The sequence below is a fragment of the Gouania willdenowi genome, unplaced genomic scaffold, assembly GCF_900634775.1.
Source record: "Gouania willdenowi unplaced genomic scaffold, fGouWil2.1 scaffold_215_arrow_ctg1, whole genome shotgun sequence".
Classification (NCBI taxonomy): Eukaryota; Metazoa; Chordata; class Actinopteri; order Blenniiformes; family Gobiesocidae; genus Gouania; species Gouania willdenowi.
Window position 1 is genome coordinate 156,786 of NW_021144969.1, and position 23,399 is coordinate 180,184.

The window sequence follows — 23,399 nt, forward strand, 5'->3', positions numbered from 1 at the left end:
TACATTAGTTGTTGTACTCATATACTTGCTTCTCTCAACGAGGACAGTCGCACTCTCTGTTTCTCCCTCCTTCCTTCCTTATCTCTCTCCCAGCTGCTGCTTTGTCTGGTCTTGTGAAGCCTAACAAGAGCCTCTCTCTGTAACTCATCCAAAACCGGAATAATGGAATTAATTAGTTGGTCTCTCAGTGCTATCGATCAGATTTTTTCGACAAAAAGAACCGGGGGTGGTGAACCCGCATGTCCAAGCGGGACGTTTGCGGCTGGATACACCCTCGACCCTTGGAACAAGTGGCGAGTTGTGTGTCTGTCCATCCTTTCCGTGGAAGACGTGGAGGACATCTACATGATTGGAATAATGATAGTAGGCATGCTGCTGATCGGAGCTGGTGGCTTCCTCATCTATCGAAAAGTCCGTACTACGCTGGCGACTGTTTTGGAAAAGCTGCCAGTGATTTCTGAAGGATGTAGCAGGGCTCTGAACACTCAGACTCATGTGTTGATCGATATCAAAAGCAAGCAAGAGCTGCTTTTGGATCGTCTACGCGTTATGGATAACAACTGGGAGAAGTTGGAGACCCGGCTTGGAAGTGGAAACTAGGCCATTCATTGGATTACAGCAGAGAGACCCAGGACAGAAGGCTATTGAAATTGACATAGCCTGTATCAAATCACATTGCTTATCTCCCTTTCGGCTCCCCAGCCAGCCAAGGCTAAAGCCAAGGTTGTCTCATCTCTTATCACCAGGAAGTTTCTGCAGACGGCGGCTCTTACCCCCACTCCCTCCCCCCGCTCCTTCCCTACATTCCCACCTGGAACTGTTGATGCTGAACTTTTCCACACGTCATCTGGTTGTCAGTAACGCAGCTACAGGTCTTCAAATTCAAATGCCTCGTTGGCCATCTTTCCCCACCTCCCATCCGCAGCTGCATGGAGGCGTGGTTGCAGCGCCCATTGGCAGCACGCCCATGTCCCCAAATAGCTGGAATCCTGCTGTTCTTCCCACCTGACCCCCTCCCCCAGCCAACCTCCCACCCAACCCTTCCCACATGCCTTGTCTCGAGTTGTTTGACTGTGTCATGCTTACATTTATGTTTGCAGAGGCGGTTTTTTTTCCTGGTTTCACACTGCTTTCTCTGTTTAAGGAAATCAGTTTCAAACTGGCAGTTTTTTTCCCCTCACCCCTCCTCTCCTCCTGTTGTTGATCCCTTCTTCACCTAAATATGTGGGCGCCGCAAAAGGCTGCTCCGGTGTGTTGATGTGTCTTCTTTCACTGCAACTACCAAGTCAAATTCCTCGTATTGTTCTAAACTGTACCTGGTCAATAAAGCTGATTCTGATTCTGATTCTGATTCTGATACAATACTGATAATTCAGTTGAATAATGAAACAAGGGTATGCAGGTTGAAAAATAACACTCAAGAGATTTTAGCACACAAGTCTTCATACAAGTATTTACATATTAAATAACTTTAACTTTAATTACTAAAACCATTAGAGTAAGAAAAATAGCTCTGGAAGGTTATCATATTTAGTGCGCAGAAATAAGGTTGTGTTAATATTTACAGCAAAGTTTTTTTTTTTGTCAATCTTTTGAATAAAAGCAACTTAAAGTCAAAATGTTGTCATCGGGTCTTCTTCACTTAGGGGTCTATTCTCCCATCTGGACTTAAGCGCTTCTTTGCGCACCTGCAGTTACACACTTCTGTCCTGCTCGTATTCTCCTGTCTAGGCTGCTGACACGTCCACCGCGTGCAAGGACACCAAAAGCGCGTAGTCTGTCAATGAAAGAGGGCTAATAGAAACGAGGGGGTGATGTCATTTGTTTGAGGCTGTCTACAAATCACGGAACATGGAGTTTGGCCTTCTGGTAAACAATGAAACGGGTTGATTTGATCAGATCATGCAGTGTGAGAGGATCGGCCTCATTCTTCTGTCCAATTCACAGTTAAAATCTGTCCTTTTTTCCACTCATACTAACATACATACAGACTAACCTTTGTTAGTGTGGAAAGCCTGATTTAATTAACTGAACATTCCTACATTCAGAAATGATCAGCGCTTCATCATCGTCATCGTCAATACGGTACCTGCCCTAACGTAAACGAGTGTCATTCGCTGCAGATTTGAGGAATCAATCCGCAGTGTCCTGTTTAATACAGAGGAGGCAGATGTGTTTGCAGTCAAACAGAACCATTGGCTTCCATAATATCCAGTTTTAAATATAAATTGTTTAATGACTTATGGAGCTGATAGTGAGCGAGTACAAAGTTTCTGGTCCATCTCATACACATTTCACCAACCTCTGCATATGACAGCTTGTTTCACTTATTTACTCAGTAGTGGTATGAAAATAGTTGGACGTCACTGTGACCAACGTGGACACATTTCTATCGCAATATACAGTATATAAAGTTTCACCTTATCGGGGTGCTGTACTTATTTCAGATTTAGAAGCGCGTAAGAGGAAAAAGACTTAAGCAGACAGGAGAATAGGCGTAAGGCCAGATTTGAATGGGACACCCATATTTCAGGGACACTCAGCCCAGAGTGCTTAACTAGGATGAAGGCGCGCAGCAACTGACTTAAAGGATCAGTACACCCTTGCCATCTGCTGAGCTGCCACTAGGAGGGAAATACAAAAAAAGCCTTGGTTATGGGCGTTACTGCTGTAGCAGTAAGACACGCCCATCTGCTTTCAGTAACCGCCCCCTCCCCTCCATCCTCGCACACACAGAATCAAAACCCATCACAACTGCTAGCTAATGAGCTAAACACGAGCAAGTTCGACAGTACCGACACTTTTGCCACAGAGAGGTGATTTGAGGTGTCAATTCAATCTACAGTTTGCAAGGAGGCGGGTGTCAGGTTTTATAGGAGAGGTGGGGCCAACAGTTAAAGTGATGATGCAGGGGTTTCAAGAGCTTACCTTTCAACCAATAGAAAAATTCAGTTCTAATAGCTGGCATCAACCCTTAGTGGCCAATATACTGGATATTTTTTTAAAGTTTCAATTACCATTTATCAACCTGATGTTGGAATTTTATAAAGGTTTTTAAATACAACAAATTTGATCATTGTTATTCTGGGCAAAAAAATGCTAAACATCACCGATTGTAGAAAGCAAAGGTCTTGAATGAAGATAGTTTCATCTTTAAAAGGGGAAATTAAGCCATCTCACAAGTGCCCTTGATCAAATCCTTTTGGGGTCTTTGTTAAACTTTACATGCATTTTAACAAGTACATATTTAACTTTTAGAAAAACATTCGTAATTCAATTTTTAATTTACCGCATATAAACTACACTGTTCTGCCATCATAAGAGAGCTTGATAACATTTCCAGAGAGAAATGTACTCTTAATACTCTTGTACTCTTCATAACGTCCATTCGGTTCTTGTATACGGCCCGTAGTTTCTTCGTTTTGATGTGCATTCTTCTTGCTTTATCCTGTTGCTATGGTGTTGCGAAGGACACGTACCAGAAGTTACATTTGAATTGGTGGTGGGACTTGATTAAAAAAATATCTAATTAATTAGAGACTTCTTGATTGATGTAAATTAATCGCATTAATAATATTTGACACGAGAAGCAATGTTTTTTTCAATTTAAATGGATTTTGGTATATGACTGAATCAATGAAATCTATAAATGAGCTTAAACAACAAAACTGTCTATTCTCATCACTAAGTGCTAACATAATGTGCAATATGAATAAATAATATTATGATTGTATTGTTCACGAAGCGCAAACAAATTTAAAGCTATATTCATGCTTTTCCGTGTTTTTTCATAAACTTTCTAAAATATAGTTTTTGTGTATAAAAATCAAAAACAGCACTTTGTACTGGCAACACGATCTGTTCGGACGCGAAAAACTTAAATTAACGCCCACGAAGCACAGGAACAACTTCTCTTCAGGTTCTCCCGTCTTTTGTATTGTAGTCTATGCATAAGTATTATGGGTATACCGGGAATTTGTGAAATGAGAGAGGTTCTGCGTTGTTTGTAGTGTATAAAAAAAAAAGTGATTAACTGCATTATTTTTTGTGCGTTTTTTTTCTGTAATCATTTCATTGCGATTAATGTGATAAAGTCCCAGCCCTAAAATATCTTTCCACATCTCGTGTCTAAGGTGTACGTAGTTCAAGACTGTTTGAAACCTTGTAATGATGTAACGATGTAAAGAAAGTCTTTAAAAAAAATGTTTATCATGTAAAAATTATTTTTAGATGTGAGAAAAAATTCATTAGACAGGCACGAAACAAGATTTTTTTTTTCTTTTTAAAAGAAACTATATTTTATACGATATTTAACCTATTTCTGTTAAAAATCAAGGATTTTTACTTATCATAATGTGCATGATGAAATAACATCACAGAGTTTCCCATGAAGCCCTTATAGAATAAATAAAGGATAGCATAAAAGAATAAAAATAGAAAAACAAATACACAATCAGAATCAACTTTATTGAGCAAGTAATGTATTGAATACACACGAGGAATTTGTCTTGGTGAACTGTGCTCTCTCTGATAGTGTAAACATTAAATAATAACAATCAACTAGAATAAAGAAAAATAAATAAAAAAGAAGTATAACAAATATAAAGAGTAGTTAGACTAATATGTGCAAACCTTCTTCTTGCTTCTCTCGACGAGGTCAGTCGCACTCTCTGTTTCTCCCTCCCTTCCGCCTTATCTCTTCCCCAGCTGCTGCTTTGTCAGGTCTTGTGAAACTAACAAGAGCCTCTCTCTGCAACTCATCCAAAACCGGAATAATGGAATTAATTAGTTGGTCTCTCAGTGCTATCGATCAGATTTTTTCGACGCAAAGAACCAGGGGTGGTGACCCCGCATGTCCAAGCGGGACGTTTGCGGCTGGATACACACTTGACCCTTGGAACAAGTGGCGAGTTGTGTGTCTGTCCATCCTTTCCGTGGAAGACGTGGAGGACATCTACATGATTGGAATAATGATAGTAGGCATGCTGCTGATCGGAGCTGGTGGCTTCCTCATCTATCGAAAAGTCCGTACTACGCTGGCGACTGTTTTGGAAAAGCTGCCAGTGATTTCTGAAGGATGTAGCAGGGCTCTGAACACTCAGACTCATGTGTTGATCGATATCAAAAGCAAGCAAGAGCTGCTTTTGGATCGTCTACGCATTATGGATAACAACTGGGAGAAGTTCGAGACCCGGCTTGGAAGTGGAAACTAGGCCACTCATTGGATTACAGCAGAGAGACCCAGGACAGAAGGCTATTGGAAATTAACATAGCCTGTATCAAATCACATTGCTTATCTCCCTTTCGGCTCCCCAGCTGCCAAGGCTAAAGCCAAGGTTGTCTCAACTCTTATCACCAGGAAGTTTCTGCAGACGGCGGCTCTTACCCCCCACTCCCTCCCCCCGCTCCTTCCCTACATTCCTCCTGGAACTGTTGATGCTGAACTTTTCCACACGTCATCTGGTTGTCAGTAACGCAGCTACAGGTCTTCAACTTCAAATGCCTCGTCGGCCATCTTTCCCCACCTCCCATCCCCAGCTGCATGGAGGCGTGGTTGCAGCGCCGACTGGCAGCACGCCCATGTCCCCAAACGGCTGGACTCCTGTTGTTCTTCCCACCTGACCCCCTCCCCCAGCCAACCTCCCACCCAACCCTTCCTACATGCCTTGTCTCGAGTTGTTTGACTGTGTCATGCTTACATTTATGTTTGCAGAGGCGGTTTTTTTCCTGGTTTCACACTGCTTTCTCTGTTTAGGGAAATCAGTTTCAAACTGGCAGTTTTTTTTCCCCTCACCCCTCCTCTCCTCCTGTTATTGATCCCTTTTTTCACCTAAATATGTGGGCGCCGCAAATGGCTGCTCCGGTGTGTTGATGTGTCTCCTTTCACTGCAACTACCTAGTCAAATTCCTCGTATTGTTCTAAACTGTACCTGGTCAATAAAGCTCTTCTGATTCTGATTCTGATTCTAAATAAAATAACAAGATAATAATAATAGTAATAATAATAATAATGAAATGAAATAAAAATACAATAATAATAATAAGATAATAATGCAGTAGTGCATTGATGAGTAGTGCAGGTGAACATTTAAATGAAAATATTATGTCCATGAACATTCTCAGTGACCGGTTGATCCAGGGTTGTTATGTTTAGTTCCATGGTTATTTCACAGTAACAGAAACAGGTCTGACACTCTGACAGTTTAGTGTTGATCAGAGTGACAGCCTGGGGGAAGAAACTGTTTTTATGGCGGGTAGTTTTGGCGTACAGTGATCTGTCGCGTCTGCCGGAGGGGAGGAGTTTACACAGATTGTGTGCAGGGTGTGAGAAAAACATACAGTAATATAAATAGAATATATACAAAAATAAAACAAATATAAAATAAGAATACAATAATATACAAAAACAATAGAACCCCAACTGCAGCAGCATTAAAAAAGAATTTAATAGAATATTCGGACAAGATGTTTGTAGCCGATCGCTTCAAAGGCTAAAGATAAACGTTCAAATGTTAGATAATATATATATATATACCTGTGTGATGATTCCTTACATCAAATATTTATTATTGATTTGAGCAACTGTTCATTTTGTGTTATATTTAGTCAGCTCTTCATATATTTTTAGTTACACAGTGGAGCTAAATAAATGTTGCACACAATAATTTATTATCGTAAACTGCAGTTATGAAAGAGGTGGCAGAATTGTCCTGAAAGAATGAAGTCCTTGCTTCAAAGCTGCCTTGTTGATCTCTATTCTGTAATTGCAGTATGGATTGACACCAATTGTGTGTGTTTCACATTAGGCGCTTGAGTCAGAGACCCACTGCAAAGGAGTTGGAACAAAGAAACATCCTTAAACGTGAGTATCTTTGCCAGAAAGTATGTTATACATCAAGGCTTGTAGGCCCACCTGACCTTGCAGATTCCAGGGGGGTATTGCACAAATGTCACATAAATACATCCAGGATAAAGGAGAATGCTCGGTTAGACAAAGTCTGGTTGGCACTTCTTGGATTAATTGGTTCCACGTTTGCTGAGGCAGGATAAAGAGATGAGAATTTGTGAAATTAGCTATGGATGTTTGAGATAAGTGGGCGGTCAATGCTTTCTTAAAACCATGAATTTGATCAGAGTCACAGATGAAAGGACGCATCACAGACACGCTGCTTCGTTTATACCTGCTGAACAACTGCTGCTTTTGCAGCAGGATGAAGAAATTAAAGACTTATGGGAAAAAAAGGAACATCAGCGCTGGTAAAAAAAGAGAAAGAGAAAGGCTGGCAGACAATAGCTGACCGTATCAATACATAATATGCGTAGTCACGTTACATTGTAATGCTAGCTCTGTGGTAGATTTTTTCACCTCCCGTGCAGGAGACCTGAGTTCGTATCTTGGCTAATAAACTAAACTTCTTTTTTTTTCTGTAAATGTCCCCTGTAGGAGATCAATAAAGGTATATTCTATTCTATGATAAATCTAATAATCAGTGATTTAGAAAAGTGATCAGCTCCTCCACCTCTTTCTGTAACTATAGCAGTTCACTTTATTGATTCTACATGATTGGGCTACTTATACAGTAAGTTTCAAGAAAGGATTTGTCATCTATAATTAAAAAAAAAAAACAAACAAAAAAAAACACAACTCCAATAATCTGTTTAAATCAAACCTCTGACAACATTTCCACAAGCAGGATGTATTAGTATTACAAGACAGCCAGACAGAAAAATAAATCAAATGAATAGAGTTATTGTAAAGTTAAAAAGTGAAGTCAGAATAATGTGAAACTCTTTAGATCAAACAGTACAGTATCCATTTTCTTATTTTTAGGTTACACTTGAAATAAATATATTGGTTACATTCTGTACATTGCAGTTATAATGAGTAAAGTCAGATTATTCTGTATCTTCTCTAACTTTTCAGTGTTGGTGTTTTATTTATAGGAAAAATATTCCTAATAAACCGTCTGCCTTCTCACTTTCATTGCTCAAATCTTGTCTTTTTATATGCTATTTTGGTCTTTATATATAAACTATGATAATAAAAAATATTAAAACCAAAAGTCAAAGAACAAATTAAATGACTATAATATTTGGGTGAAGAAACATGTATAAAAACCATGGACATTCTGTAAAACACATTTCTCAGAGCACTGATAGCAGAGCCACAACAGGGATAACTTTATCCTGGTTGTTAACCTGCTCTGCAGCAGATTAGCTGTAGAGGCTTAATCACCATGGTTATTCATCCTGGATAAACTTGGCCGGCTTTCGTTCAACTGACTTGGGGATAAGTTTATCCAGAATAGCCAATTTTTCCAGGCTTTGTCCCCTATCCTGGTTTAGTGCAATAGTGCAGGTTTGTTCTCTCTTGCTTTATTTCTTCTGACTTTGTTATGAGAATGAGTGAAGACTCCCTGAGGAGTCATGTCCAGAGTGATCTGTGTCTGAGCTCCAATACCTGTAGTAGCAGCTCTGCGGCTCTCACATTAAAGGCTAAATTTCCATCAGTTCCAGATCTCCTGAAGGCTACTGCATTGATTGGCTGAATATAGAACATAAACAGTGAGTGAAAAACATCAGGATTGACTTGTCGTTTCCCTCCTGTCACTCATATACAAGCCATACTGAGGTTCATCAGGCCGCACTGATCCCTTATTACAGTATACTGCATATTTTTTTTTACACTGGCAATTCCAAGTATAATCAGTGTTCTTTTTCTGCTACATTGAGCTGGAGGCGTTTAGCTCTGTTCAAAGCTTGAATCACAATTTAGCAACATGAAAGAAATGTGAACTATTTACACTTCTTTTTCTAAAAATCTAAATTTAATTCCTGAAATTGTTTAATCACTTAATCTCAGGTGTAACATAAAACGTCCCCAAGATAACTTTGAAATAATAAAGCATCCATTTTTCCCCAGACACTCACATTTAATAGCATTGAATGGACAGTAATAGAAGCCATTTCAAGCTTTCACACAATTGTGATTATAGTAAACCATGACATGGTAAATGTGTTGTTTTTACAGTGAAGAGTCCACTTGTGATCTGTGTTTAAACATACTGTTTGATCTTCTCGTCCATTGCAGCGCGTAATGAGCAGGAGGAGGAGGAGGAGAAAAGGGAGATAAAGCGGAGGCTTACACGGAAGGTAAGACTGAAACGTGTTCCAAATGTGCACCTCTTGTGCACATGAAGGAGAGCCAACACGAATAGTGTCTCACACGCTGTGAGGAGAAATCTGCTTCGCCACAGGCAGCGTAATGATACCGTTGACCTTGTTGTCCTTGACCTTTCAGCTTGTTAGTTGCCAAGTTCTTTGAACACATGGGGAGGTGTTAAATAACTTTTGATTAAAGATTAACACATTCTTCTCCCCCACAAACTGCTCAAAAGGAAAATGTCTCAATTGTTGGAGGTTCCACATTCAGAGTCAAGCACACAGATAAAACTAAATCTGATACAGTTACATGCTATCTTTATTTGCATTGCAAACATGCTTTGTACAAATGCTCAAACTCTCCTTGAATGGAAGTTGTCAGGAATATGTTAATTAGCTTATTATGCAATTTCTTTTATTATTATTTTCACACACCGTAACAAAGAATGCAGTGTAGTGGTACTAGGTTTTGGATTAGCTGTGCAGAAGAAATTGAGAAATTATTGTTTCTAATGAATGACAGATGCTGCACTGCAATCAATTGCCTGGTTGCTATATTGTAAATGCAGTTTTAATTGATGAGGGTTAAAATTGGAAGATGCTGTAAATCACATCAAGCACCTATGAAGCGAGATATTCCTTCATGTGTAAGGTTATATATACATATATACTGTCAGGTTTTTCATTTGTTCAATCAAATGACATGTGACAGAGTTGTTCTATAGAAGAGGTCACTTTATTCTGTTGTGACCTGGCATTATATATAACTATACCTGTATATTATCCCCAATAGACAGCTTTATGAGGAGTTATTGTTGGTTGTCGTTAGTTGTCTTACTGAAACCTAATGTCAGTATATAGTGTAATGTCATCATGAAAATGATGTCATTGTACAATGTGATTTCAGATAACTTGATAATGCATGTACCTAACAGCAAGTTGAAGAAAAAACTAACAACCATGTTGGACTTTATTTAAATTTGATGCTTGGTGTAAATGCCAGAAAAAATAAATATTTTCATTCAGTTTAGTAAAGGTATGTGAGAAAAAACGTTATGCCCGGTATTGTCTTGCAGCTGAGTCAGAGGCCCACAGTGGAGGAGCTGAGACAGGCCAAAATTCTCATTAGTTTCAGTGACTACGTGGAAGTATCGGATGCCCAGGACTACGACAGAAGGGCAGATAAGCCCTGGACTCGACTCACAGCTGCTGACAAGGCCAGTACTATTCCAACATACATAAAGTGTCACGACTCCATTTTCTGCTTTATGTGACACTGGTTGTATATCTCCACTTCTGTTTGTAAGTAACCAGGAGCTTTCTTGTTGCTGACTGTCTACTCTTCATCACCTCTGACTTTATGGAGAGACAGATTACTAAGCGGACATTCCCCTGTCCTTTGCCTCTTTGACCACTCAAGGCTCATTCAGTGTTTTTTAAATAAGGGAGTAATTGGGCAAGCAGTGCTTTAGGAAAGTTACTAGGATTGTTATGATTATTATTGTTTATACTACAAATACAAAAATGTAATTCCTAACAGTAACAATGATAACTAGAACTGCAAACTCCAAGCCTTCCTCCATGACTCGGCCCCCAGGTTTTGCTGAGCCGTAGAAGTACGTCACAATAGCTTAGGGCGATCAGGAGAGTCTGGAGTTTTGTATGTGCAAAGTTTGGTGCAGATAGAGCTTAAACACCAGGAGGAGTTAGAAAAAGTGGGTTTTTGATGTGTAGTGACTTACGAAGAGAAATATGCCGTGGGCGTGGCCTATGTCAGAAGATGCAACTTTATTTAGGCAACACGTGGATATAAAGTTTATGAAGATGTGATTTAAAATGTGAAAGTTACAAGCCAAAATGCACCATTTTTTTGCGCAAATCTGATCATCTTTCATGTTGCTTCATATTTCTCTGTTTATTGCACCCCCATATTGGCCAATTAGTGCCAAATTTGCCACAGAGCCTCTGGTTGACCTCTGACACAAGTGAATTGAGTTTGATGTTGAAAGGGTTTTACTTTGACAAAAATGTGCAACATTACATGTTTTTTAGCAAGCTAGAAAACTTGTTAATAATTTACGCATATTTAGACCGAAGAAAATTCGTTACACAGCTTTTGATCAGGCACGTCTGGAGATTGTATATGCAAAGTTTGGTGCAGATAGAGCTTAAACACTAGAAGGAACTTGAAAAAGGAGGTTTTTAATTTGTATTGACTTACAAATAGAAATATGCCGTGGGAGTGGGCGTGGCCTATATCAGAAGATGCAACTCTATTAAAGGAACATGTGATATAAAGTTTAAAAGTTACAGGCCAAAATGCACCAAACTGTGTGGGTGGCCTGTGTGCTCTTTTATATATACCCTGTAAATTTCACTATAATACTTGGGCTGAAATAAATGTTGTTTATGTTGTAATAAGCCATGCCCACTTTGACCAATCGCGATTAACTTCAAGATTTGGCTTCAAGAGTGACCCAGGGTCGTACTTACCAAATTTGGTAAAAGTCAGTGTTGTCATTTAAGATATATAAATATCCCATATTTGTAGTGCCCCCTAGTGGCCTAAATTATTCAAATTTGGCACATACCCTCACATGCCAACCAAGGATCTCAGATTTAGTGTTGTTAGCATTTATTTTGACCGAGATATTCAACAGTTCACATTTTTATAGCGAGCTAGAAAAATGTACTCATTAATAATATGCGCATATTTTCATAAAAAAAAAAAAGATTTACACAGCTTTAGATCAGGTCTAACTGAAGACTCTGTGTGCCAAGTTTCACGATGATTGGACAAAACCCCAAGGAGGAGTTAGAAAAAGTAGGTTTTGCTCCAGAAAATTCCAGGCGGAAATGGGCGTGGCGTAGCCCAGTTGATTGAGCGCTATTCAGAGAATCTGTGGATATGAAGTTTTTGAATGTGTGACATACGGTGTGGGAGTTATAGGTCAAAGCGTGTTGACCTTGGTTATAGCGCCACCTGCTGGTGGACATATGTGAGTTTTTGTGTCCAAAGTACTGTAAGCTCAGGGATTTGAACCAACCCTGCCAGTGGCATCGCCCTCCCTTGCACGGTTTAGCTTGCAGCACCACTTTTACCAACGGAACAACAAAAAGTAACTATAATCGGAATGATTATAATAGGGTTCCTAGCACCGCTGGTTCTAGGAACATACACGGTCCCCAGGCCACCCGCATTTGGCCCCCTAATAATCAGATATTAGATGGTCTGTAAATGCACAGTGAAATATTTTTTCCCAGTTATCCGGTCGCAGAGGGTGGAGGGGCAGTGTGAATATTTATTTTAATAATTCATGCACGTATTAATTATAACATTTCATTGATTTCTCATTTCTCAGTGAAGCCCAGTTAGCAGGCTGCAAAGATGTGTTTAGAAAAGTCTTATTCCTTATTAGCAACTATGTGTAATGTGTCCATTGTCATATAATATACTTGGCAAACGCACGTGGATCAGTGTTTGATCATAAATGCTTGAGTTCTGTCATTCATTTACTCAACAACACCAAATTTGATCAACTTAAACAGCTTTTAAATTGTTGAAACCACAAGAAACTCTGTAACCCGAATTATTGTGTCTGTCCTTTATTCTCTTATTTTCCCCTCTTCTTGCTACTCCGAGACAAATTAAATCACGTCTTCTTTTTCTCAGCGTTCGTTTCTATTGGCCGTCTTCTGAAGAAAACCATGTGTACTCATCCTAAACAGTGAAAGCTGGCTAGAAAAAGCCACTCCTCTTCTGCCTGATCTAAGTTTGATTAAATGGGAAAAGCCAGCATGATTTTTGGAGGGCTTGGTTAAGCCAGGCCTCATCTAGTTATAATTTATCGTCCAGTTATATTGTATGTTTTAATTCCATTTTAGTAAAAGACCAATCTGGTTTTAAAAAAACTTGTATTTGTTATCAGGCTGAAATGCTTTCATTAAAGGCACTTGGGTGCCTCCTGGTGACAAAAGCCAACTACAGTGCTGTCAGTATCTGACTTCATGGATTTATCTCCGTTTTCTGTGAAGTAAACAGTGGTGGACAGTAATAAAGTAAATCTACTTAAGTACTGTAGTTAAGTACTAATGTTCAGTATCTGTACTTTACTTGAATATTATTTTTTTTGGGATACTTCATAATTTCACTTCACTACATTTGTAAGACAAATATTGTACTTTTTACTCCTCTACAATTCTATGGATTACCTCGTTACAAAGTACTTTTTCTCTCCTGTTTGCTCACGTATTGTTCATTGCTTCAGTTCTGCTACAAAACAATCATTGATCCTCGTATGGGTTGGCGTAGTTCTACCATACCATTTATACATCATGCTCGTCACTGCAAGAACAAACCAGATGGAGGTAGTTGGTGTCTAATAATGGTGTTTTTTTTGAACAATTGTTTTGGCAGCTGAGCCGCTGTGGGTGTGTCTCAGGCCCATGTTTGAGGTTTTTGAAACAAAAAGTGATTCATATCATCCAAAGAGCAATTTAATGCAGTCAATATAAAGTTGGATTAACTAAACAAAGGAGTCTGAATATAGCAATATTTGTTGTTTAGTACCTTGTTATACATTGTGACGCTCAAATGTTTACATATGTAGACATATGTTTATAGTGATAATAATACAGTTATTGATTAAATTTTTTGGTGAGTTCAGTCAGTTAACTGAGACTTTTTGCCTTGATTTATTAGATGTTAAACTTATTGAATATCCCTTTGTTCATTGTGTAAATAATGGTAATTTGTTTGATTTTATGTAGTTTTTCAAAAACCTAAATGTTATGATTGGTGCATCAGTGTTTTCTTAATTACATTTTTGATTATAATGATATTTGAGATTTTAATTGCTTTCAATATTTAGGTTTTTTTTTTTAATTCAAATTCAGAATACACTAAAAAATACTCTAGCTACTTTAACATGTACAGTACACCCAAGTAGAACTTACAGTAGATGACTCAAAAGCATATTTACTGTTTGTCCAATTTAAAGAGTAATTAAACCCCAAATGCATTTGAGTTTGAATTAGTGCTGTTGGTTGATCCTAGTCCAACTCTTGACATTTTAAAGCAGGCATACACTGTGCGATTTTTGGCCCATTTTGAGCCGACTTTTGACTCGTGCGACTATTTTGTGGGATCATGCGAGTCTCTGCTAGAACGTGTGTCGTGCATCGTGGAGTGGGGTCACGAGAAGTGATTAACACCTCACGACCAGCTATCAGCAATCGTAGGTCGTTCCTCGTGAGGGTATCGCACAGTTGAAGCAGTGCCACGGACCGGCTTACCGTAAACGCTCACACTGCGCATACGCGAACACTGGGCATGGGCGACCGTGGCTCAGGTGGTAGTGGGTCGTCTTCTGATTGAGAGGTTGGGGGTTCGATCCCAGTACCTGACTATGTGTCGAAGTGTCCTTGGGCAAGACACTGAACCCCAAGTTGCTCCCAGTGGTCGACTAGCGCCTTGCATGGCAGTCCTGTCTCACTGGTGTGTGAATGTGAGAGTGATTGGGTGAATGAGCTGATATGTAAAGCATTTTGGGACTGCTTCAGTGTGGTGATAAAGTGCTATATAAAATCAAGTCCATTTTAGTCCATTTACACTGTAGGACCGCTGTAAAATTGACGGACTGTCATGCCCACGTCTGTCCAGCCAGCTCCTGGTCCATCACATCGCCGTCTTTTCTTTTTTAAAGCTCTTTTTGCTGAGATTTGCGAGCGTCTCTCTACTTCCGGGATTTTCTTCTTCGTCTGTTTTAATGGCAAAGCTTCAGTGTTCTTCTTCTTCTTGTACGTTGCATTTCCGGAAACAAGACCCCGACGTGTCGCGTATGAACGTACAGTGTGAGCAGTCAGATCGTGTCAGAGTGTCGGACCGTACAGTGTGATAACATGCATCTTGAGCTGCGCACATTCGGGCTCTGCGTCGCACAGTTTGAGCTGGCGCTGAGTGCAACGATTGAAAAAATTGCGCAGTGTATCCCAGCCTTTAGTCAAAGTATTTCAATTTGGTGTATTTTGTTGGAAAATTTTTCCCTCTATGGGTTGAAACCTGGCTATTACAATCACATTCTGCTACTAGCTAATGCTGCGTTCACACCGAATGCACCTTCTGCGGCACCGGACGCTTCTGCCGCACTAAACCAAAAAAATTCCCCATTCGCATCATAAGCACGTCTGAAGCGAAGCCCCGCCCACCAGTGACACATCCAACTCGGTGAGTTTCACTGCCTGCTGAAGCGAGGAGATGAGCTCCTTTTTGTCCTCATAAACATAAACCACCAGTGAAAAAAGCCAGTGTGATTAGCAGCTAATGCTATCCTAGCTCAGTGCTACAGAGATAACTTACCTGCTACTTTCACCTCCTCGCTGATTCTCCTCCACGCCAAATCCTTCCTAGTCCGGTCCCGGTTATAAAGACTGTGTCATACAGCTCCAGGTGGTCACACACAGCTTCTACTCTATGGTTGAATGGGTGAACAGACCGGTGTCCGTGTTGACCGTCTGACGTCATCTTCAACAAAGACTCTGATTGGCTTTCGTCATGCAAAACAGCCGCAGGATTTCAATATTTTCAACTCTTGCGAATGTGCAGGTGTGCAGATATGCATAAAATCGGGAGCGCGCTCGCACGGCACACGCACTTGACGGCGGATCGCACCGCACTGCCGCACTGGAAAGATTTTGCATCTGGGACGAATCTATCCATTGACTTTGTATGTAATCTGGATGTACGGACATTTTAAGATGCATCCGGTGTGAACCCAGCATAAGAATGGTAGTTTGTGATGTTTTGGTGGCACACCAACAAACTAATGTTGGTGTGCTAAGGCTTAGCAGCTCTATCATTCTTCTTTTTTGTCATCTGTAGGCTGCCATAAGAAAAGAACTCAATGATTTCAAGAGCAATGAGATGGAAGTTCACGAGTCCAGTAGGCATTTAACCAGGTAATGTGCAAACACAACTCAGTGTATATGATGACTGTTCATAGGTAATATCACCACAAACACAGTCTGAAACTGTAAATCTGAAGGTGTACTTAAGTGTTAACATCCATAATATTAGGGGGAATAAATTAGTATAAGCCCATTTTTGCTGTTGAAAAATACACAAGTACCATATTTGAGTTTCGCTGTTAAACTGAAAATATTTATTGTTGTACTGTCTTTGCAAACAAAGTTGATTTAGCTCAGATAATGTCTTTTTATGCGTACATAGTTTTTTCCCAAGGCAAACTTTGGTGAAGGGGCCCTCCCACTTGGGCATGATCATGAAATATTTGACATTTTAGAGGTCAAGCTACATTTAGTATCCTCATGTGAACTTGAGTAAATTGTGTGCGAGCATGTGTGCGTGTTTTTAAACATTACCACTTCTAACTAATAAAAAACTATGAGAAGATGCATAGAGAGAAGAGAAGCACACTTTTGCTGGTCAGTCATGCTTGAGGAAGGACAAGAACTGAATAATTTGCTCTCCTGTAGACAATTTAGATGATTTAATTCCTATCACATGTGAAACAGTCAATACACCTCACAAGCCAGGATCAACTGATCTTCTCCCCATTATTCATTAGCCTGTAGTAATGACTACAATCAAATCTCTGATTGTCTTGGTTTTTAGGAAAATCAGTCTGTATTTGCACGGATCCTTTTTGAACAATTCTGCAATGATCTCTGTCAGTGAGGTATTTTGACCGTGATGCTGGATCATCTCCCATTACACCACTCGGCTGTCTTCCCAACATCACATTTTCCTGTAGCTCCTGCCGGGCTGCATCCTCAGACAAGCCTTCTTCCTGCTAAAGAGGAATATGTATTGTGGTTACATTTATTAAACTGATGTAGAAAGAAAATATATCTCCAGCTGAATTACTTTCCTGTGAGACATTAATAGTAGTAGGGGTGTTGAAAAAAATCAATTCGGCAATATATATCGCAATATTACGTCGCGCAACTCTTGGATGGATTCTAAATGCATCCATATCAATTTTTTATTATTTTCTTTATTTTATATATATATATATATATATATACAGGTAAAAGCCAGTAAATTAGAATATTTAGAAAAACCTGATTTATTTCAGTAATTGCATTCAAAAGGTGTAACTTGTACATTATATTTATTCATTGCACACAGACTGATGCATTCAAATGTTTATTTCATTTAATTTTGATGATTTGAAGTGGCAACAAATGAAAATCCAAAATTCCGTGTGTCACAAAATTAGAATATTACTTAAGGCTGATACAAAAAAGGGATTTTTAGAAATGTTGGCCAACTGAAAAGTATGAAAATGAAAAATATGAGCATGTACAATACTCAATACTTGGTTGGAGCTCCTTTTGCCTCAATTACTGCGTTAATGCGGCGTGGCATGGAGTCCATGAGTTTCTGGCACTGCTCGGGTGTTATGAGAGCCCAGGTTGCCCTGATAGTGGCCTTCAACTCTTCTGCGTTTTTGGGTCTGGCATTCTGCATCTTCCTTTTCACAATACCCCACAGATTTTCTATGGGGCTAAGGTCAGGGGAGTTGGCTGGCCAATTTAGAACAGAAATACCATGGTCCGTAAACCAGGCACGGGTAGATTTTGCGCTGTGTGCAGGCGCCAAGTCCTGTTGGAACTTGAAATCCCCATCTCCATAGAGCAGGTCAGCAGCAGGAAGCATGAAGTGCTCTAAAACTTGCTGGTATACGGCTGCGTTGACCCTGGATCTCAGGAAACAGAGTGGACCGACACCAGCAGATGACATGGCACCCCAAACCATCACTGATGGTGGAAACTTTACACTAGACTTCAGGCAACGTGGATCCTGTGCCTCTCCTGTCCTCCTCCAGACTCTGGGACCTCGATTTCCAAAGGAAATCAGAATCAGAATCAGAATCAGAAATGTTTTATTTGCCATGTACAGTTTTGAGGACAGTACAAGGAATTTGACTTGGTGGTTGGTGCACAAAACAAGCAACAAAAAGAAATAAAAGAAATAAAAACAACACAACAAAGAACAACCCAGCAACAATAATAATAATAATAATGATAAATATAAAGGATGAGGGATAAATAAAGGATAGATAGAGAATAAAGGATAAATAGGATAAATATAAATATATATATACAGTGCAGCAGGTATCAAGCTGGTGGAGGTGGTGATCGGGTGGGGGGGGGGTTCAGTGGGTGACTTGGGGTGTGTTCATGTGGATGGTGGCAGAGGGAAAGAAGCTGTTTTTGTGTCTGGAGGTTCTGGTCCTGATGGACCGAAACCTCCTACCAGAAGGGAGAGATTGAAACAGTTTATGACCGGGGTGGGAGGGGTCGGCCACAATCTTTCCTGCACGCCTCAAAATCCTGGAGGCGTACAGGTCCTGGAGGGAGGGCAGATTGCAGCCGATGACCTTCTCTGCAGAGTGGATGATACGCTGCAGTCTGGCCTTGTCCTTGGCCGTAGCTGCAGCGTACCAGATGGTGATGGAGGAGCAGAGGATGGACTGGATGATGGAGCTGTAGAAGTTCACCATCATCTTTGTTGGCAGACTGAACTTCTTCAGCTGCCGCAGGAAGTACATCCTCTGCTGAGCTTTTTTGATAAGGGAGCTGATGTTCAGCTCCCACTTGAGGTCCTGAGTGATGATGGTCCCCAGGAAGCAGAAGTACTCTACAGAGCTCACTGTAGAGTCTCCCAGGGTGAGGGGGGTGAGGGGGGTGAGGGGGGCTGGGTTCTTCCTGAAGTCTGCTATCATCTCCACTGTCTTTAAAGCATTGAGCTCCAGGTTGTTCTGGCTGCACCAGGACACCAGCCGGTCTGTCTCCCACCTGTAGTCGGACTCGTCTCCATCAGCGATGAGACCGATGATGGTCGTGTCGTCTGCAAACTTCAGGAGTTTGACCGACTGGTGAGAGGAGGTGCAGCTGTTGGTGTACAGGGAGAAGAGCAGAGGAGAAAGAACACAGCCCTGAGGAGATCCAGTGCTGATGGTCCGGGGAGCAGAGATGGTTTTTCCCAGCTTCACGTGCTGCTTCCTGTCAGACAGGAAGTCTGTGATCCACCTGCAGGTGGAGTCTGGCACGTTCAGCTGGGAAAGCTTGTCCTGAAGGAGAGCTGGGATTATTGTATTAAAAGCAGAGCTGAAGTCCACAAACAGGATCCTGGCGTAGGAGCCTGGGGAGTCCAGGTGCTGGAGGATGAAGTGGAGAGCCAAATGCAAAATTTGCTTTCGTCAGAAAACATGACTTTGGACCACTCAGCAGCAGTCCAGCTCTTTTTTTCCTTAGCCCAGGTGAGACGCTTTTCGCGCTGTTTCTTGGTCAACAGTGGCTTGACACGAGGTATGCGGCAGTTGAAACCCATGTCTTTCAAGCGTCTCTTGGTGGTGGATCTTGAAGCACTGGCTCCAGCAGCTGTCCACTCCTTGTGAATCTCCCCCACATTCTTGAATGGGTTTTTTTTCACAATCCTGACCAGGGCGCGGTGATCCCTATTGCTTGTACACTTTTTCTGACCACAGTTGTTCCTTCCCTTTGCCTCTCCATTAATGTGTTTGGACACAGAGCTCTGAGAACAGCCAGCCTCTTCAGCAATAACCTTTTGTGTCTTTCCCTCCTTGTGCAATGTGTCGATGGTCGCCTTTTGGACAGCTGTCAAATCTGAAGTCTTCCCCATGTTTGTGTAGGCTTCAGGACTGGACTGAGAGACCATTTAAAGCCCTTTGCAGGTGTTTTGAGTTAATCAGCTGATTAGTTTGTGGCACCAGGTATCTTCAAAATTTAACCCTAACACAATATTCTAATTTTGTGACACACGGAATTTTGGATTTTCATTTGTTGCCACTTCAAATCATCACAATTAAATGAAATAAACATTTGAATGCATCAGTCTGTGCAATGAATAAATATAATGTACAAGTTACACCTTTTGAATGCAATTACTGAAATAAATCAAGTTTTTCTAAATATTCTAATTTACTGGCTTTTACCTGTATATATATATAAGTTACAAAGAAGTAGCTGAAACGTTGACATGTTGACCAGCTTGTTTTTTTTCAATAAAATCTAAAAAGAAAGTATTAACTTTCTGCATTTATTTGTTGTTCTAGGCATATACCTCAGTTAAGTTGCACTAAAGCCATGTTGCACTAAAGTCAAAGTTGGTTTAAAAGCCACAGGCAGATTGTATGTTATTTTTTTTTCATTTTAAGTTGTTGGCACATGACACACGATTTCCCTGGTTTAATTTTATGGGACATGTGCATGATAAATGTGTTGTTTTTTTATACTCATTTTTATTTTATTTTATTTTTTGATGCATTTTTCTGTAATGTATGTTTTTTGGAGTCATTATGCATATTTTTATATCTTTGTGTTGTCTTTTTGGGCATCTTTTGTATAATTTTTGTTGCCATTGTAGTGTGATTCTGGAGTCATTTTGTGTATTTTTGGGGTTTTTTTTGCTGTAGTTTTGTGCATTTCTGTTGTTATTTTAGAGTATTCTGAGTAATTTTCATGTTTTTGTTGTCGTTTGGTGAATTTTTCTGTCATGGATGTATTTTGGAGTCATGTGCATTTTTGTATCTCTCTGTTGTGTTTTTGTGCATTTTTCTGTAATTATAGTTTTTTGTTGCCATTGTAGTGTAATACTGGAGTCATTTTGTGTAGTTTTGTGCATTTCTGTTGTCATTTGGTGTATAAATATTTATTTTTTGTGTATTTTGAGTCATTTTCATATTTTTTGTTGTTTGGTGTATTTTTCTGTAATGTTTTTTTTATTGGAGTCATTTTGTGTGTTTTGGAGCATTTGTGTGCATTTCTGGTGTTGTTTTGTGTACTCTATGTATAAATATTGTTTAGTTTTTTGTTTCATTTTACTCATTTAGTATATTTTTATTATAATGTGCGTGTGTACCTCTATCCTCCTCCGTGCGCGCACATTATGCACATAATCCGTCAGGTTGTTGAGAGATTTAAAAAAAAAAAAAAAAGAGAGAGAGAGACCCGAAAGTACCAGGAAAAATGAACGTTTTGCAACACAACTCTCTCTCTTGCGCAGAACAAACGTTAATCATAGTGAAGCCGTGTTGTGGACCCACAAAAACGTTACATTCCTCTGTCTTAAGAACCAGATAGTTTGGTCGGCTCTCTCACTCGTGTGTTTATACAGTCTGTGTCTGCTTGCCTGTGTGCGCAGCGATTGGCTCTGGCCGCACACGTGACTCTTGCTCGGGTGAGGAGCTGTTCAGTGAAATAGATACAGATGGTGCGCTAGCGCCCCCCTCACACCCTGAGGTCAAAAGTTGAATAGGTTTTATTTCGGGGCCGTCCAGAAGTGAAATAAAATTAAAATAAATATTTTGAAATTACCAAATTACTCCAAAATAACAGATACACACACTTGGGGTATTTGGAACCCGTTGACCGAGTTTCAGGTTGAACTCGCACCGCGTAGGGGAGATATTTGCTCCGCACGCACGCACACACGCACACAGACTTCCTTTGCTTTTTAGTTAGATGGCATATTGGTGCTGAAACAGATGAGGCAGAATTGACTAATTCATGCTCCTAACATTGAAATAATTCATTAACAGTTTCACTGTCACTGTCGCTTTTTTAGAAAATATTTTTCAGTTGCTTGTGCTTGATATCGCCTTTACTGCCACCCCACCAAAAATTGTATGGCTTCACCAGACAAAACTATTTGCATGACATGGCACAAAATATTCTAACCATTTATGTTTTGCTTGTATTCTTAGGTTTCATCGGCCATAGCACCACTGTCTCAAGCTTTGCTGGATCAGCCCTCCTCTGCTAAGAATCTTAAGTGCTGGAAAGCAATCTGGTGTCCATTTCTACAACACGACCATGTCTTCTGAAAAGCCACACAACTGAGTTGTTACAATGCCATAAGAAGTAAACGGGCTCTACTCCCTCCACTTTAGTAGCATAATACGGATGATCCCTTCACCACCTTCTGTTTCTTTTGTGAACATTCCAGGTCAGCTTCAGGCTCCAGATGACTTGTTGTTGGGGTATAGACCAGTGAACTTGTCTCAGTGGATGTGTGTTATCTCACAAATTTTGATGCATACATGTGCGTGCGTGCTTGCATGGACAACAACACCCACTAGACTTCTCTTTCATCAGGATGTCATGATTTTTTTTTTTTTTGTTTGTGCATTTCTATTTGCACCAGCAATGCTAATGACAGGTGCCATCTGTGAATTTGAGGGTTTCAAGCCGTTATTCAACCAGGTTAGTCCCACTGAGATTAAAAGTCTCTTTTGCAAGAGAAACCTGGCCAAGAGGGCAGCAGCGAAGTTACCAACAAAAAACAAAATTTTCAACATAAAAGTATTTACACACAGATAAAGTAGATTGCAATGACTTCACAAAAGATTTAAACTCTTTTAGTGTCACAGTGTAAAGTTCAGATTGTAATTTGTTCCTGGTATTAGAAGCTAGAAACCTAAATCCTTTTTTGGATTTTGAAACACCTTCACTCTTTATGGGTTGGATTCACTAAATTCTGAAGTAAAGGGTAGTAAACAAGGTGCGTCCCCAAGTCTTTTGCTGGTGCTGTTTCCTCATTTGCGGTGGGAAATTCATTAACATTGTAGCGCAAATTGGTGTGCGTGCAAACGTGGTAGGGCCCGCCCTATTTAAATGAACATTTTGCTCATTCAACGTGGAGAGGTGAGTGCACAGACACACAAAATTACATTTGAAGAAGTTAAATTGGAGGCAGGTGGACTCCGTCTGCTGTGCAAACATTCAATAATGTAGTAAACTAAAAAGTGTTGTTTAATAAACTTTAAAGCCAAATGTATTTTTTCCCCCTAATTTAATGTGGCTGCTTCATCAGTTACTGTAACTTTGCTGTCATCAGTTCATGGGAAAACAGGCAGCTTTGGACAGAAACTGTCCTATTGATCAACAGATCAATAATCTGTTGATGCCATTGATCTGAGTTATTGCAGCAATAGAGAAATCAGTCTTCAGCAACTGAAGATGACACTGAGCATCATCCAGCAGGTCTGTGAGCTGTCCTGAATAGGGCTTTTTCCTGACCTTGTGCCATTGCTTTGTATATTACGCAGCTGGTCAGTTGATTCTGGCCTGACGCTTCTTGCCATCAACTCGACACAAGAGTTTGATGGTCAAAACATGGAGAAGAGAACAGCTCAGGTGTGGTCGAGCGACATCCATGGAGCTCCGCGTGCCACATCGGACTTTTACGG

At 40.2% G+C, this 23,399-nt stretch overlaps 1 protein-coding gene across 2 annotated transcripts in view; it reads left to right on the forward strand.

The window, feature by feature from the left end:
• Positions 1-22,983, forward strand: part of LOC114458932 (phosphatase and actin regulator 1-like) — a 98,836-nt gene extending 75,853 nt beyond the window's left edge. For both annotated transcript variants that reach the window (XM_028441314.1, XM_028441313.1), the window contains exons 8-12: positions 6,807-6,862; positions 9,092-9,153; positions 10,239-10,379; positions 16,043-16,119; positions 21,915-22,983. In XM_028441314.1, the coding sequence (XP_028297115.1) occupies positions 6,807-6,862; positions 9,092-9,153; positions 10,239-10,379; positions 16,043-16,119; positions 21,915-21,930 (352 nt within the window). In that variant the 3' untranslated portion in view covers positions 21,931-22,983. The remainder of the gene's footprint in view (positions 1-6,806; positions 6,863-9,091; positions 9,154-10,238; positions 10,380-16,042; positions 16,120-21,914) is intronic.
• Positions 22,984-23,399: the final 416 nt, after the last annotated feature.